Genomic DNA, 17264 nt, shown 5'->3' on the forward strand with positions numbered 1-17264 from the left:
TGTGAAGCTGGTTGAACAAAGCAGGCCAAGCTGCATCAGAGGAGCAGGAAAGTTTGACATTTAGGGTTGAGACCCTTCTTCAGAATGTAGGGGGTAGAGGGGATTGGTTGGTAGGAAGCGTAGGGCAGATAGGTGGGAGAGGAAATGGTCAGGTTGTGTCAGGCCAAGGAGAGTGGTATGTATCTGACCTAAACTGACTTTATGACCCACACAGACTGACGCCGCGAACCCTCAAGCCAGAGTTGGACCTATTCGTCGCTAAACTCTGCAGCACCCGCAGTTACTGGTGGCTCAGCTCTCTACTTCCCCCAACCCCGCCCAACAAAATGGTGATGTCTCAGCTGCTGCCTTGGTCATTCCCAGCGGAAATACTACAGCACAGCCGGCCTTTGACATCTCTTACATTTCCAGTCACCCCTGTAACGTGTGAGCTGTAGGCTTGTCTGGGGGTGCTGGGGAAGCGTTCTGGGTTGAGTGGGGCAGGGCAGTGAGGGCACAGGGTGTGCTACATAAGATGCAATTTATGAAGGAAATACAAATAGCTTCTTAACATATGTCTGTTAAATCAGAATCTGCTTTTGTAAACTTGGCTTTGGTTTTGGATATTTGATGCTAAAGAAACGCAGAGGTATGAAGAACTGTGTGTTCGGCAGTGCAAGTCAGGTACAATTTTGCAAGCGTCTGTCTGAGAACTCTAACTCATCATGAAGTAGACCAGACATCCTTTGATGCTGAAATTGTTATAGCAATAATATTTTCTCCCAGATAAAATTCAACCTGTGTGTGCAAGTTACACTGCAGAATTTTAATACATAATGGAAAATAATCCAGTGGTAATGTGCATTATCAGCAGTGTTGCCATTCAGATGCAATTCTTTTAAAAATGCTTGACAGCATTTCAGAAATCTCATAAATAAAGTCTTTTGCCAAATTTTGTCTGATAACATACTTTGGACAAATTTACTTGCGTTAAAAGCACTATGTAAATTCATGTCATTTTGTGAATTTATTCTTGCCTTTATTTGGAAAATTCGTCTAAATTTATTTAATACACAGCTCCTCCAGATCCTTGCGACCCCATTATGATAATTACAGTAGAGGTTTGTGCATTAACCCATCGTTATCACAAATAATTACCTACATTTTGCATAATGTTTTGAAAAATCTGATGCCTGGAACTTTGTGATTGTTAGCTTAAGAGTGTCCTACAACAGCTCCTTGATCACTTTACATGTCAGTGGAATGCCTTTTGCTGAGCAATTTGATCCTCGTTCAGCAATATTTCATATTTGTTGAATTCCTCTAATCACTCTGATGGTAAATTAACTGTTGTTGTTTAGGCACTGTGTGATTTTGTTTCAGTTCAATGATTTCAATCGACCAAGATTAGATGCCAGGCGATGATCGAAAGATTACTTTGGAATGAAATTATCACAAGTGAGTGTAAATGAGTGCAGAATGATGTTAAAGTTTACTGGTCAGTGGAGTTGGCGATGAATGTTACTGACTAATTGCTTTACAAGACTGCAGGAAGGCTTATGTTGGACTCGCCCAGGGTTTAGTTTTGGAGCCCCCGTACTTTTTTTTTAATCTTTATTCATTCATGGGATGAGGATGTCACTGGCTAGGCAGCATTTATTGCCCATCTCTAATTGCCCTGAGGGCAGTTGAGAGTCAACCACATTGCTGTGGGTCTGGAGTCAATGTAGGCCAGACCAGGTAAGGATAGCAGTTTCCTTCCCTAAAGGACATTAGTGAATCTGATGGTTTTATCTGACAATCATAAATGGATACACAGTCATCATTAGATTCTTAATTCCAGAATTCTTATTGAATTCAAATTCCACCATCTGCTGTGGTGGGATTTGAACCTGGGTCCCCAGAACACAATCTGGGTCTCTGGATTAACAGTCCAGTGATAATACCATTTTGCCATCACCTCCCCATGCCCCTCTCCCCTCTCTGTAATGACTTAGACCTTGATGTACAGGCATAATTTTCAAACTTGTTGACACAGAGTTTGAAGGAATTGTGACTCATGAGGATGATGCAGGTAAGATAGAGAGAACAAGTTTAAAGCAGCGAAGCACGAAATTTTGGTAGGAAGAAGCTAGAAAGACAGATCAGATATTCTGCAGAGTGCTAACCAACCACTTCTGCTCTGGACATTTTCAAAATTATAACTCTTACCCTGCAGTATCAATTCCCTTAGCTGCTCGAAACTATCCCCTTTTCTGGAGAAAATGTACTTGCATTTGATTACAGTCAGGTCATCTTTGCACTAAAAAGACGCTTTCCCAATCTGTAGATTTTCCAGGCTAAAATCATTACTTGATTATTCTAAAATCAAAAGCAAGCTAATGTATTTTTATATTTTCATTCACTTGTTGTAGAACCAATTATAAAAACAAATCCCTTCATGACGCTTTCTGTGATACATACTAGCTTAAAATCCACACTCTTGAGAAGTTCTATATATCAAACATCTTTTGCTACGATTAAAAAAGAAAATAGTGCAAGGGTGCAGGGCAAATGTGAGTAATTGGCTGGAGGTGAATTGTTCCTTCATAGGGTTAACACAGACATGATGGGGTGAATAGTCCACTTTTATGTCATTATCATTCAACAATTGTGAGATTCATCCACAGAAAGTGTTCAGGTTTGATATACTTCCCATTGCAACTTCTAAATGGAGATTGGTAAATAGACTCTCTGAAATTTATAACAGGGAGTGATAACGGATCACTTGTGGTGGCACTGTGGTGTCCATTGATATTGGATTGAATTGTTCTAATGATTGCCAAATGAACATTTGTTTTGCAGAATTCTGTTGTACTGTATTAATCAGAGCAGAGGAATTAAGAAATCGAAAACTGTTATGCATGGCATTTGCTCTTAAAAGCATCTGTTAAGGATCATAAGTATCCTATACTTAATTTTACTCAGAAGTAAGTGTGAGCAATAAAGTGAATTTTGGAGAATCCAGCATTATTAGGAAAATCTGCTTCATTGATTTAGTTGCAAAGACTTGAATTATTATCAAGGCTAAGGACTTGTTGTTCTTCATTCTGACATGTATATGATTTCGAATCAGCCTTTTAATTTTCTCCCAAATGTAATTCAGTTGTGGAATGAAGACATTAATGTATTACTGGAAGTATTAACAAAATTCTTTTTTCTACATTCAATAAATGTGTAAGGAGAAAAAGATATTGATGAGGAAGCTGACAGGAGTAAGTTTCACCTTATTGGTGCAAGCCCTGAAGAGTAGCACAATTTTAATTAATATGAACAATGTACCTTTTGTAATTAGTACCACAAAACATCTTTTAGCCTGTTATTTCTCTCACAAATGATGGTAAGTTAAAGCAACTGTTACTGTGTGATTGAGGTTGTTGATAGGGTGGATTAATCAGACTGCCTATAGTATGCCAGCATTTCACTGAGTATATCGGGGGTGGAGATGCCGTTTGATGTCTGTGTTCCAGTAATAGGAGGTATGTGAGATCAGGCATGAGTGTTGAGTGTGAGGCGTGAGAAGCAGAATTTCAACTGTGGCTAATTGCAAGCTTCAGACACAAAACTTCTGACCCAATTGCATCTGGATTACAGAAATCTGAATATGACTGAGACAAATTGTAGAAAACAAGGGTTCAAAAAATGTCGGAGTGCTACTTTCAACATTGATGGATTTAGTTTCACTATACGTAAGTGAATAGACTGTGATTGAAGGAGTTTGAGAGTTGAATAACTTGTATTACATTCTGTATACATGTATATTCTTCAAATGTACCCTGATACAGGTTTACGTTCCTGTGTGTATTTCTGAGGAATTGCACGTCATTGAAAAGTAACCAAAATTTAACGTAGCATTTTGACTGGTTCAGTTCCGTCCACCTTAAGTCTTATAATGTAGATGGCTAACATGCATTGTAAATAGGTTTGTGGTTTGAAAAATCCTCACAACTCTAGTTATAGTGAATGGTGAGCAGGAATGATAAGATATATGGTAGATGTAATACTTTCTTGCCAGCATTTCAGTGTCAATTGTACTAGTGATCACACCAGATGACCCTTAAAACGGACCGAACCAGTCTAGCGCAAACCATTGTCTTATGTCTGTCACCAAAATCTAAAGCATAGTAATGTTATGATAAAGCTGTTCCCCAACATAAGTGTTGCTGCACTGCAAAAAATGACTTACTTTGGTTATAAGGCATTATAGTTTATGCAAAAATGTTTGCATAACATTGAGAAATTATGAAAACATATACTGTTACTGCTTTTCATCTTTTAATCTGATTTGCAAGCGTATTTAAGCGCTCTAATTAAGTCTTGTCAGCGTGAGATTTTTGTTTTAATGAGAAATCCTGCTATTAACAAATTCAAGCCTTTTATATTGAATTGCTCTTAAATATCCAGGGGATTTTGAGAAGCTGCACTTTTCTGACAGCCCTTTATAAAATGAAAGTAGGTGGCAATAATCTGTAAATTGCTGATGCACTATTAAGTGACATTAGTTTGATGATATCTGCATTGTATTAAAATGATGACATCACTAAAATCAGTAAGATTTTTTTTTGCTTGTATGAACTTTACAGAAAATTTCAAAAGCTGGCGTTTGTCGTGTTACTGATGAAATGTTCTGTGAACTGATTGCTGTCTCCATGGTGACAAAACAGGACATGATATCACATAATGATCTCAATGGCTGCCAGCAACTTCTTTTAGCATACAGCTTCTAGTCGCAGCTTGAATTTTAACGGGTGTTTCATTATTTGTATTTATTGAGTAATTAGTACAACTTGCCTTTCCTCACACATTAAACTCTGAAATCAGTCTGACTGACGGTGCGTCTGGTATTGACAAGACACCTCCAGCTTCTTCACCACTTATTATTAACAAGCAATATCAGGCCTCCTCGTGGACTTGTTAGTAACAGATAGAAATCCTTTGTGGGCACTCCGATAGGCACATTCAGGGGATGATACTCATAACCTTGAATATAGGTTCACTTGAATGAGAAATGAAAGACGAAATTGGTTTGGCATGTGCTGCTGAATTTAAACAAAACTGTTTACATTTGTAGCTTGTCTTTTAATGCAGCAAAATATATCCAAAGTAATGCAATCAGACAAAAATTGACAATGAACTAAAGGAGACCAAAAGAAATAGAATGTAAAATGAACCATGAATGATGAAGTGGAGCAGCAAAAGATTTGGGACAGGAATTTAGGAATCCTAAGGCCTAGTTGACTGAAAGCAGGCTGCTAAAGGTGAGGTACAAGTAGTTGGCGGAGTGGGTTGTTCAGGTTAGAAAGAGTTCAAATTTCCTTGAGGATTGCACACGTGGTGGAATACACAATGATAGTTGTAGGATGAAGAAATTGAATGGCAAAATCACAAGAAGCAAAATTTAAAATTTGAAGCATTGGTGCACCAGATGTAGGGCACACCCTGTCGTTTTTGTCGGGGATCTCCTGCAATAATATCTTTAGCACTACTGCTTTCACACCTTTGGATTTAGATAACGCTGGCAAAATCAGCATTTATTGCTTGTCCTTAGTTGCCTTGAGGATTTGCTGCCTTCTTGAACTGCTGCAGTCCTTTGTGCTGTTGGAGAGGAGGGTCCAGCAATTTGACCAGCAATGTTAACTGGTCCTCTCATCACAGATACTATCAGACCTATCTTGTACTCTTAGCATTTTCTGTTTTTGGTAAGGAAACACAAACCAGTTGGAGCGAGAGATAGAAATCTCTGGGGGGCTGGAGATAGAAATAGTAACTGGTGAGAAAAGTGATAGAAACACAAAGTAGAGAGAATGTAAAAAAACTGGGAGAAAGCAGAAAGAATGGCAACAATGATAATTTGTGTTTATATATTGTCTTTAAAATAGTAAAAAAAATCCAAAATGTTTCAACTAGTTGCATCGTTTGAACAGATACCATATAAATTGAACAGTACGATGCCTGCTTGTCATTCCCGAAGTGGTTTGCCAAGTCCCTAGTGCACTATCCACCTTTTTTAGCATCAGTACTCACAATGACAGTAGCAATATAACAACGTTCTAAAATCTGCAATAATATATGCGCACTAAGGTCTCATGCTTTTTGCAAGCTCGATTTTTCATTCTCGATGCCCAAAGATTTGGTCAGGCTTTCTGTAATACAACATAATTGTAATGATCATGATTGTTATTTAATGAATCATACAAAAGTACTTTTTTTAATAGCTGTCCATGGGATGAGAACATCTCTCACAAGGCCATTATTTACTGTTCAACTCAAAATTACCCTTGAGAAGCTGGTGGTGAGCTGCATTCTTGAACTGCTGTAGGTCATGTTGTGCAATGACATTTGCAGCAATATTAAGCATTTTTACAAGGGGCTGTCTTGTGGCGGACTGGTAGTGTCCCCAGTTCTAGACTAGGAGTCCTGGATTCAAGTCCCATTTGGTCCATAAGTGTGTAGTAACGTCTGTAAACAGGTCGATTAGTTAACCTGTAGAGAAATGATATGAGCAGGGCCTGCTCACTCAGGGGTCTGTGCTATTAGGAATTATCTCTAGCAAATTGATACACTGACTGTGTTGCTCGGGTAATTTGAGTCAACCTTACAAATGATCAGACCTGAAATGCTAACTTTGATTCTCTCTACACATACGCTGCCATACCTGCTGTATGTTATGAGCTGGTGTATTTTGTGTATTTATTTCAGATTCCCAGCTTCCGCATTATTTGCCTTTGTTAGAGACATCCATGTTCCTGCATGTTTGGATCTTTTCTTCCTTATTAGCTCTAGCCATTGTTTGGCTTATCAATATTTTACTAGGATTGCTCGTGAAAGTTCACTTTGTCTGCACTGAGAATTGTTTTTTGTTATTCTTATTGTTGCTCCTTACTTTATAAGTAATCTAGACACAGTTAGGGGTGGCCTTAGAGGACATTCCTTTGGTCTGAAGATTGTGAGGAACAGAAAGGAGGCAAAATGAGAGCAAGCTGCAGGAATAAGCTGGAGGAAGATGAGGCAGCAACCAGGAGAGCACATATCTGATAAAACATTCAGACATCAGCTTATTGTAGAAGAGTCTAAACATACTGCAGGTAGTCAGATGATCTTGAACCATAATGTGGAATAACTCTTGGCCAAGCAGGATTTGCTGCAGGCTACAACATTTTAGGTTGAGTGGCAACACTCCAAACCACTTGGCTGAATGGTAGCAGCAATGCAGTGTGCCCAGCAGAGGGATAAGCAAGCTGACATCCAGAGAATGGATAGCGTTGTCTCTCCCATGTAGCTATGGTCAGGTCCTGCCTCAGTAACTGAGGACTGCAAGATTTCTGGCAATGTGATAATTCAAAGCCATCTTCATCATTGACTATCCACTCCACCTACTTGCCCACCACTCAAACAAATGCTAGGATATCTGTAACTGAGCTTCAATGCCAACAGTGGCAACTGTGATGGAATTTGGTAGGTTTGTCTTGAGATTATCCATTTCAGGCAGTTCTACATTATTGATCGAGTTGATCACCAGGTCCATGTAGAGCAGAATGGTCTTTTATTTGCTCCATGGAAGTTTGAGCCAATACTGTATATTCCTCAACCCTGGGCAGAAACCCTAGCAGGCGGTTCACTGTCCTATACATTTCCAGGTATGTGTCTACGAAATTTTCTTCTGTAACCTGGGCCTTCAGGAACAGTACCTGAGTTCTCTGTAGTGAGCTTGATTTCACTGAGCTGATGCTTGTGGCTTCTTATTTATCATTATCTCTAGTAATGTCCAGTGATGATGCCTCCTCTAAGCTAACCTGCAACGTCTAGCCGGGGTCAATAACGTGTGTTTAGAAATTTTTAATCAACTTGTTCGGATGCATTATGACATTTCACTGAAGCAGGTGGGACTTGAAACTAGCCCTCATGGCTAAGAGGCAGGGACATTACCACTGTGTTGCAGGAGCCCTATTTATGAAGTACAACTAGCAGTGACAGGATTTAAAACCACATCACCAAAGAGACTGGAACCTTAAGCCAGTGATTTAGGCTGCTTGACCATTTTAACAGTTTCTGAGTTTACACGTGCTAGTGTCTGATGAATGCATTTTCTAAAATTCTGTGATCTTATGCCAGGTGGTATTGACATTCTCAGATGATGAAAGATATGGACAAGCGTTCACTTGTGTTTCTGCAATGGAGAGCAGAGAGAAAATGAGTGGCCTGCAGACCTTATCAGCAAATATCGTATCATCTTGTGGCTAGGATACCCTTTCTGGGCTTGGGAGTGGTGGTTTGGGGGTGGGGGGCGGGGGGCGGGCGCAAAGTTGGCAGACTTAATCTTTTTCCTCCTATGGCAACCTATTGCCTCGTGTTGTGTGCAGCTTCTTCCTGCAATACAGAGTAGAGTGAGTTTCTGAGATTTTTGTAAGACGTTTGAAGAACGTGGATGCCAGTGTGCAAGAGTTTGTATATGTGTCATAAGAGGAGAGTTGTGGGTGAATGAGACTTTTAAGAATTAAGTAGGAGGCAGAATGAAGTGCGTTGTAGAGATTGCAAGAGTGTGTGGGTGGATGGAATATACTGTTGAGTGTGCTGTGGGTGTTGTAATTAATGAGGTGCAGTCGTCTCAGCAAGTATTTCAATAATCTGTCTTGTACAATGTATTTTCTTCCACTGCATTGCAACAATGTTCCTGAGGGTTCTCAACATTGTTGTACTGAACAGCGAGCACTCACTGTTCTGGAGACGATGTCCAGAGGACTGCCTTCGTCGATATTAAGAAGTAACGTCTCTCTTTACTGTCTGCACAAGAATCTCCAGCGCAACATCAGCAACACTGTTGTCTCAGCCACGTTTTTTCCTCCAGTTGATCCAAAGTGTCTGCAGCCAGATAGCTTTTAAGTAATATTCTGCACTCTCAATGTCAGGCCACAATGACAAGAGCTAATTAGGCAGCATTTGCTTCATGCACAAATAGTTAAGGTGGCTGCAATATTATTAGTTGTATTGATAGTTGTGCAACTGGCTCTATCCACCTACATTCGTGTCATATCTGATTTTTAGGTCAATAAGTTCAGTTTAAATGTTTGAAAATTTCTATTTATTGTAGAATTGAGGTAGTACTTCAAATTATCTATGTACTAACTATTCCCGTGAAGATGTTAGATCAGTTTATAAGGTGTGGAGCTGGAGGAACACAGCAGGCCAGGCAGCTTCAGAGGAGTAGGAAAGCTGATGTTTCGGGCCTAGACCCTTCATCGGAAAAGGGGGATGGGGAGAGGGTTCTGAAATAAATAGGGAGAAAGGGGGAGGCGGACCGAAGATGGAGAGAGGAGAAGATAGGTGGAGAGGAAAGTATAGTTTGGGAGGGGATAGGTCAGTCCGGGGAGGACAGACAGGTCAAGGAGGCGGGATGAGGTTAGTAGGTAGGAAATGGCGTCTTGAGGTGGGAGGAGGGGATAGGTGAGAGGAAGAACAGGTTAGGGAGGCAGGGACGAGCTGGGCTGGTTTTGGGATGCAGTGGGTGAGGGGGAGATTTTGAAGCTTGTGAAGTCCACATTGATACCATTGGGCTGCAGGGTTCCCAAGCAGAATATGAGTTGCTGTTCCTGCAACCTTCGGGTGGCATCATTGTGGCACTGCAGGAGGCCCATGATGGACATGTCATCTGAGGAATGGGAGGGGGAGTTAAAATGGATCATGACTGGGAGGTGCAGTTGTTACCTCTCCACCTATCTTCTCCTCTCTCCATCTTCGGTCCGCATCCCCCTCTCTCCCTATTTATTTCAGAACCCTCTCCCCATCCCCCTCTCTGATGAAGGGTCTAGGCCCGAAACGTCATCTTTTGTGCTCCTCTGATGCTGCTTGGCCTGCTGTGTTCATCCAGCTCCACACTTTGTTATCTCAGATTCTCCAGCATCTGCAGTTCCCATTATCTCTGATCACAAAATATAACCTACACTTTTCCTTCTCTCTTAACTTTTCTCAAATAAAATCACATGATAAAACACTTATCAAATGAATAATATGACATGCAGTTCCAGCCTGCATTTACTGGCTGTTGGAATGACAGGGCCATTATGTGTAAATATAAAGAATTTAGCTGTTCAAGCTAATGAGCTTAGGGGATGTGTAGGAACATGGCAGCATCTTTATTTATTAACAGGATGGGGGCATCTCTGACCAGGCAGCATTTATTGCCCGTCCCTAATCACCCAGAGGGCAGTTGAGAGTCAACCAGATTGCTGTGGGTCTGGAGTCACATGTAGGCCAGACCAGGTAAGGATCGCAGTTTCCTTCCCTAAAAGACATTAGTGAACCAGATGGGTTTTTCCGTGACAATAGATTCATGGCCATCATTAGTCTTAATTCCAGATATTTTATTGAATTCAAATTCCACCATATGCTGTGGTGGGTTTCAAACTCCGATTCCCAGGACATTATCAGGGTCTCTGAATTAACAGTCCAGTGATAATCCCACTAGGCCATCAACATCCCCTGCGTATAGAAAGAAAATGCTGCAGATGCCAGAAATCAGAAATAAGCCCAGAGAATGCTGGGAAAACTCAGGAGGACTGGCACTGAGGAGAGAGAAACAGAGTTGATGTTTCCAGTCTGGTATATCTCCTCTTCAGAACAGTGCCATCCTGAGGCTACGATGGAAACTTGACTTAAGGAAGTGCAAGGGTGGCAGCTCAACATCCCTGGAATGAGTGTTTTCAGACAGGGTGGAGAAGACGATAAAAACAGTGGGGCTGTAACATCGCTGGTTAAGCGATCATTTAGATCTGTGAAGAGGGATGATATACCAAACAAACCATCAAATGAGGCTATATGGGTTGACCTCAGGAGGTAAGAAATAAGAAGCCCTGCTGATAGGAGTGTACTTTTGATCCCCAAATAATGGGAGGGAGATAGAAGAGCAAATGTGAAGTCTCATTTCTGAGTGTTAAAACAACAGGGCAATAATAGCTAGGAATGGGTTCAATCCCTCGAATATCAACTGGGATAGGAACAGCACTAAAATCTTCCAAGGAAATTAAAGGAAGCCAGGGAGGAAATAACAAAAGTGCTGAGAATAATTTTTCAATCCTCAACAGAAGCAGGAGAGAGACTTCGAGTATCTGAAGTCAGCAAATGTAGACTAAGGTGCAAAAGGGATAGGCCAAATAATTATAGGCTGATCAGTCTGAGTTCGGTGATGGTCAAATTGATCAACACTGAGATGGGAGTGATTGTGACTTTAGAAAGACATGGATTAATTGGCAACAGTCAGCATGGCTTCATTAAAAGGAAAATCATGTCTTAGTAACTAATTGAATGTTTTAAGAAGTAACAAAGAATATTGATGAGGGTAGTGCAGCAAACATTGTCTACATGAATCTTTGGAAGGTATTCGTTAACTTCCCACATGACAGACTGGGCAGAAAAATAGCAGTCCATAGGATGTAGGGAGTATGGTGGTAGTTGGATCAAAAATTGGCTCAGTGACATATAACAAAAGATAATGGTCTGTGGATGTTTTTACAAATGGAAGGGTGTTTAAAATAACATTCCAGAGAGCTCAGGTTTGGGTTCTTTGCTCATGATTGTGTTTACTAATGAGTTGGACTTACAGAATCATAGAATCCCAACAGTGTGGAAAGGGGGATCTTACAATTCTATAAGTCCAATTCATTAATATACACAATCAACAACAGAGAATTCAAAGCTGAGTCCTCTGGAGTGTCACTTTAAACACCTTTCTGTTTGTAAAAACATCCACTTAAATGCGCAATTTGCAGATGATGTAAAAACTGGCTGTGTGGTTGTTAGAGAAGAAGACATCTGTTGACTCCAGAATGATATCAATGGTTTGGTTGAGTGGGCTGAAACTGGCAAATCAAATTCAATCTGCAGAGGTGTGAGGAAATGTATTTGCAAACAAAGAAAAGGGATATAAAATAATCAGGAAGATATTGGGAGGAGTGAGGAAGTGAGCCTTAGATTTATATCCGTTGGTACTTGAAGGGCAGGAAAATTAGTTGCAAATCTCTATCTCAAATGTCCAGTGTCCACAGTTCTTTGTTACATGTTATAGGGGAGGTAGATAAATTGGCAAAATAAACATTTGGTGCATTTTTCCTTTTTATTAAATACAAAAGTGGGGATGTGATTAGTGTAACAACGTAAATGCCGGTTAAGTCAGAGCTGGATTTTGTGTTAAATTCTGGTCACCACCTTACAGGGAGGACTCAGTTACTCTGGGGAGAATATAGAGGAGGTATATAAGAACATTGGCAGAGCTCGAAAATTGTGGTCATGAGGAAAGATTGAATTAAGGTGTACAAAATTGAGAGAGTCCTAGATAGAGTGTAAAGATCTGTTCCCTTGACAGGGAGGTGAGTTACCAGGCTACACTGAAGATGATTGATAAAAGGATTAGAGGGGACATGAGAATGGTGAGGATCTGGAATTTGCTGGTCTGTTTGAAGGTAGAGGCAGAAATCTTCAACCTGTTTAAAAAGGAGCCCAGATCTGCACCTGAAGAGTTATAACCTGTAAAAGGTCTGCTTCAGCTGCTGGACAGTGGGATTAGAATGGATGGCTAGTAACATTCACTTTAAAGGGGCATGACTGTGTAGCTGCTGGGATGTTCTGTTCATTGCCTTCTGCTTCTGGAAACCACTGCAGTGCGCAGCTCTGGCACCTGCATGAGGGGTAAAGAGAAAATGGAAGGAGCTTTGGCCAGTTTAATCAGCCAGCACTGATAGGATGGGATGAATCACTTCCCTAGGGATCTTCTCCTATCTTGTCCTTGATAACTAACCGTGTCTGTGACATATCTGTTTCATCATGAGGTGCTCCGCTTCCTCTTGCAGGTACACCTGGAGTTCCAGAGCTCGGCAAGTCAGAACTGCCTGTGATTGGCAATCAGTGTGTGTTGGACACCTTCCTGGAGAAGGTGACACCTCCAGTTTCTTTCGGTGCATCATCTACTGTGGTGTGGGAGGGGGAAGAGGTGTGGTTGCTGGAGGGAATTCAGAGCAAAGCTAGTGAAGTAAACACACTACTTCACCAGCATGACAAGCTTGTAGGCTTGCACATATTGTATTGCAGGCTCTGCATCTAAATTCGCAATACATCATAGCCTCAAAGAATTCTTCTAGTTTATTGTCTAGCTGGCATAAGACTATGATCTGTGCATAGACCTGATTAATACCCAGTATCCATGATGCCTTTATTCCTGTCATTGTGTTTAATTAGCAAATGCAGATCTCCAAGACTGACGAATAGTTTTCTCACTTGCTGAGCACAAGGTGGTTAGTCTGTCACTCGGTCCAGAGAGGGGAATTGAAATAACTCCGTAGAGGCCAGGATTTGTCACTGAGTTCCCCCTTTACCTGTACACAATTGGTCCTTGGCTTTAGTACTGCCTCATTCAAAATCAACGACTAAAGTGTCAGCATCTCTGACAGTCTGTTAGCCAGGGTGGCCTGAGTGCGGCTGTTAATCTGATCCAATCAGGGAACTCATTCTGTGAGGTCCAGCTGGCTGACTTCATTACAGTCACTACAGGGATGCAACTCGGGAATGTGCAACATTGTCTCCACAATGGCAGAGAGAGTTTGTCATGAGGGTCCATGGGTGCAAGTTGGCTGGCCAGGGGCCCCAGCTTGCCCTGACTCTGTTAAGTAAGGACCACAGTAGCACTGAAAGCCTGCCATTTGACAGATGGTGTTTGATAAAAGCAACTTAATGACTTTCCATCTCCCTCATTGCTTGACCCAAAAGATGTCTGCTGGTAGGTTTTGCTCTAGAAAGTCGCTCCATACAATGTGCTGTGCTAGAAGGCGGGCAGAATGTGGTATGAAGAGATCATCATGGAGCATGAGATAACAAGGTGTAGAACTGGAAGAACACAGCAGGCTGAGCAGGAAAGCTGACGTTTCGGCTTTTGTCAGTCAGTGGATGTGCGGGGATATGATATTTACAAAGATAGGATGCCAGAGGAGTGGAGTTGAAAGGAATGGAAGTTTATGGTGCACATTATTGTGTTCAGTTGAGCATCTACTAGCTGTTTGCTGGATGCACTGGTGTCAGACATTTGAACAGAACGCTGCTTGTAGTATGATAGGCAACTGCTGAGCAATGATACCCTATACAAATGGAGGACCTTTGGTTCAGAAATTATTTCTGATCTTGATTGTTGCTGATATCTTTTCCTCAAAGGGCAAGGTCTGATCTTGAGTCACTCCCAAATATGTTGGGCTGAGGTTGTGTTTTCATCTCTTGTGTGCATACTAATCTTTGGGACCGGCTTCGTGGAGGTGCATTACACTGCTTGTGCTTTTGGAGGAATTTGGTATGAGAGATGCTTGTGCTGCAGCAGTCTGCCAAACTTGCAATGTCTTTGTTAAGGGTCTGTTTCAGATTACAGAGGATGGAGCTCGCGTGGCGCAACATGTTTCATCAGTATTCAGGGCACAGAGGTCGGAAAGCTCTTTGCATATATGTTGGACAGGATAGGGGCTAGCACGGCACTATGTGTCAGGCTGTTGTCCTCTTGCCTCTATTGACTTCTTCCTTGTCCACATGTACTTTGAAATGTCTGCTGTGAAGGACTATGTCGATGACTGTCATGACCCAGGCTGCAAACTCTCTGAACAGCTCTTAGAGTAAGTCAGTGTGCCATATTGTGTTCAAGGTAATTGAGAGCTCCAGTGGTACTGTGCCTGCCTTCTGATTTTTCAGCTTTTGAAATAGCTGCTAAGTGCCCTGTGCGTGATCACATGCTGCACCCTCATGGAAACCAGCTTGATTGACATTAAAGATGTCCCCTACTTCGAGATATGCAGGATGAGACGTTGCAAGATTTTAAAACACGCAGAATGTGGTGAAATTATTCACTAGATGGATGCCAATGTGTGATCTTTTTGAGTTTTTGTTATGGCAGTGATGTTTTTTGCTACATACCACATCAGGAATAATTTCACCCAATTGATTCTAGTGGAGACTGAGTCAGGGGACCAGATTTTTTATAGGATTTCTGATGTGATATTGTCACACACTACTGCAACATTCAAAGCTCCTTAAAGCTTTCTCTTGTTCTGTGGATCTCGAAGGGACCAGGACTGCTCTGTTCTGTTTGTCGCCAGTGATTTTTTTTGTCAGCTTGTTAAATGTGATTTTTCTTTTTATTTTCCTTTCCAGTCTTGCCTTCAATACCCAGAACAGATAAATTGCAACTTGATTCAGGATGACTGAGTGATTTGTTTCAGGTGATCTTCAATTTTTGGGCTGCTCCAAGGTGGTGAATCAGACTCCAGCACTCCATTCTGTATTGAGCCATGGTCTCATTGCCTGCTATCAGCAGTGACATGTAGCAGGGATGCGGCTCCATGACACGGCCAGCTACATTGAGAACACTAGATGACATGTCCTCCTTCAGGATAGTTGTGCTTTCTGCATCAAGGCATGACATGTAGGCGATTTGACAACCAGTTTGTGATCAGCATTGCAAATGTAGTTATATATTTCTTCCATAGGCATATACTCAGTGGTCATATTGCGGTCCAAGGTCTTGCTGTATTTTAGCCAACTTGCTTTATAGCAGTTCCATTGCTTCATCATTGAGCCATTGGTGACTGGAAGGCAAAGGCCAATATGAATAAATAATGACCTATGTTGACTATGTGGGAAGATCACAAGGACTAATCTTGCTGAGGATGACCTTCAATAGAACTGTCTCAACTTAGGTCAGGTGAGGACTGCATTTGGCTGGATGGAATGTTCCGCATTACTTAGGATTGTTTGTAAGGGTGAGTTTGTTTCTAGAGACACATTGTTCATCATCTCTGTCTGGTGTGGAGTAAGCCCAGTCATTGTGGTGGTTGTTGAAGTCTCCCATTCAGTTGGTTTGGTGAGGTAGTGCTGGCAAGGCTTACTGTTCCCAGTTGTCATTTGGAGACTAGTGCACATTTACAGTGTTAAAAACTCTTGAAATGTTGCAGAGTGTGATTGATGACAGGTTGGCTGCATTGATGGTTTTGAATTAGACCATGTAGCACAACTTGGGGGAACATGAAGGGACAGTAAGTCAAAGCCATGATCTGATATGAACCTAATGCTAAAGTTGTCCTCTTGCAGGAAAGTAATGTCAATGGAACATTGCACAGGAAAATATCCAACAACGCATTATTTAGCAGCCATGGGCCATTAACATTAATTTGAAAGATTTGGAATGCATGTCCTATCGTTGTTAAGCGAGGGGGCCGCTCAGTGTTGATGCTGATGGTCTGGGGAATGGACATGAAACCTGAGGATTGCTATTGACAGATAAATGTCGAATGCCTCACTTATGATTTCAGCTTGCAACCTACACATAAATGAGGTGTATGCATATAATAAAGGTCACATTATTGTATGAAATGCCATCAAGAATGTTATTGGAGTTCTTAACAATACTTCCACTATTTGGATACCTCTGGGTGATCCTGCCTCTTCTCTTCAGAGTACTCTATAACTTCTTTCTATAACTGCATCCTATACAACAGTCTCGCCATCATGAAGACGCAACATTTAGTGAGCAGGAGGCAGCGAGTAGGAGCAAGATGGGAAAAGACAGCCAAGACAGCCCTGTTCTAGAACAAAAACAGAAATTGCTGGAAAAACTCAGCAGGCCTGACAGCATCTGTGAAGAACAGATCAAACTTGACATTTCGGGTCCGGGAACCTTTCCTCGGAACGCAGCCCTTTTCAGATTGGCTGTGATCAGCTCTTCCAAACATGGCACTAGTGAACACAATTCAAATACCATATTCAGCATCAGCCACTGATCATTGCAACATTTGTTTGGTCACTTTGCTGAAATAAAAGCTACTGATACAAACATGCCAAACCAGATTTATCCAACAATCCATTGGTTATTCCATACAACTGTTAATTGATTCCTGCTCATTTAAAAAGCAATTAACAGTAAATTATATTTCTCTCACTATTGATACTACCTGATCGGCCGAGTATCCGTAGCATTTAGTGTTTTTAATTCTTGTTTTCAGCCTCTGCAGAAGTTTGCTCTTAGACTAATCACCCCCCTCAAGCAGTCCCTAGAACCTCACTTCCATGGCAATGGTCATGTTGCACTTGGCTTTGCAGAGCGGCCTCACACACTCTGAACATTAGAAGGCCTGACTGTGGACTGTACCATGTTATATTGGGTGACAGTAGCGTGGGCTGCCAGGTTGGCAGGTAGCAGCAAGGATACTGGAAAGAGTGACAGTGTTAAA

At 41.4% G+C, this 17264-nt stretch overlaps 1 protein-coding gene across 3 annotated transcripts in view; it reads left to right on the forward strand.

The window, feature by feature from the left end:
- The first annotated feature begins 3512 nt into the window (after nt 1-3512).
- LOC125451703 (dual specificity calcium/calmodulin-dependent 3',5'-cyclic nucleotide phosphodiesterase 1A-like) overlaps nt 3513-17264 on the forward strand; it is a 793424-nt gene continuing 779672 nt past the window's right edge. For all 3 annotated transcript variants that reach the window (XM_059645774.1, XM_059645776.1, XM_059645775.1), the window contains exon 1: nt 3513-3707. In XM_059645774.1, coding sequence (XP_059501757.1) covers nt 3623-3707 — 85 coding nt within the window. In that variant the 5' untranslated portion in view covers nt 3513-3622. The remainder of the gene's footprint in view (nt 3708-17264) is intronic.

The sequence above is a fragment of the Stegostoma tigrinum genome, chromosome 5 (assembly GCF_030684315.1).
Source record: "Stegostoma tigrinum isolate sSteTig4 chromosome 5, sSteTig4.hap1, whole genome shotgun sequence".
In the NCBI taxonomy this organism is placed as follows: Eukaryota; Metazoa; Chordata; class Chondrichthyes; order Orectolobiformes; family Stegostomatidae; genus Stegostoma; species Stegostoma tigrinum.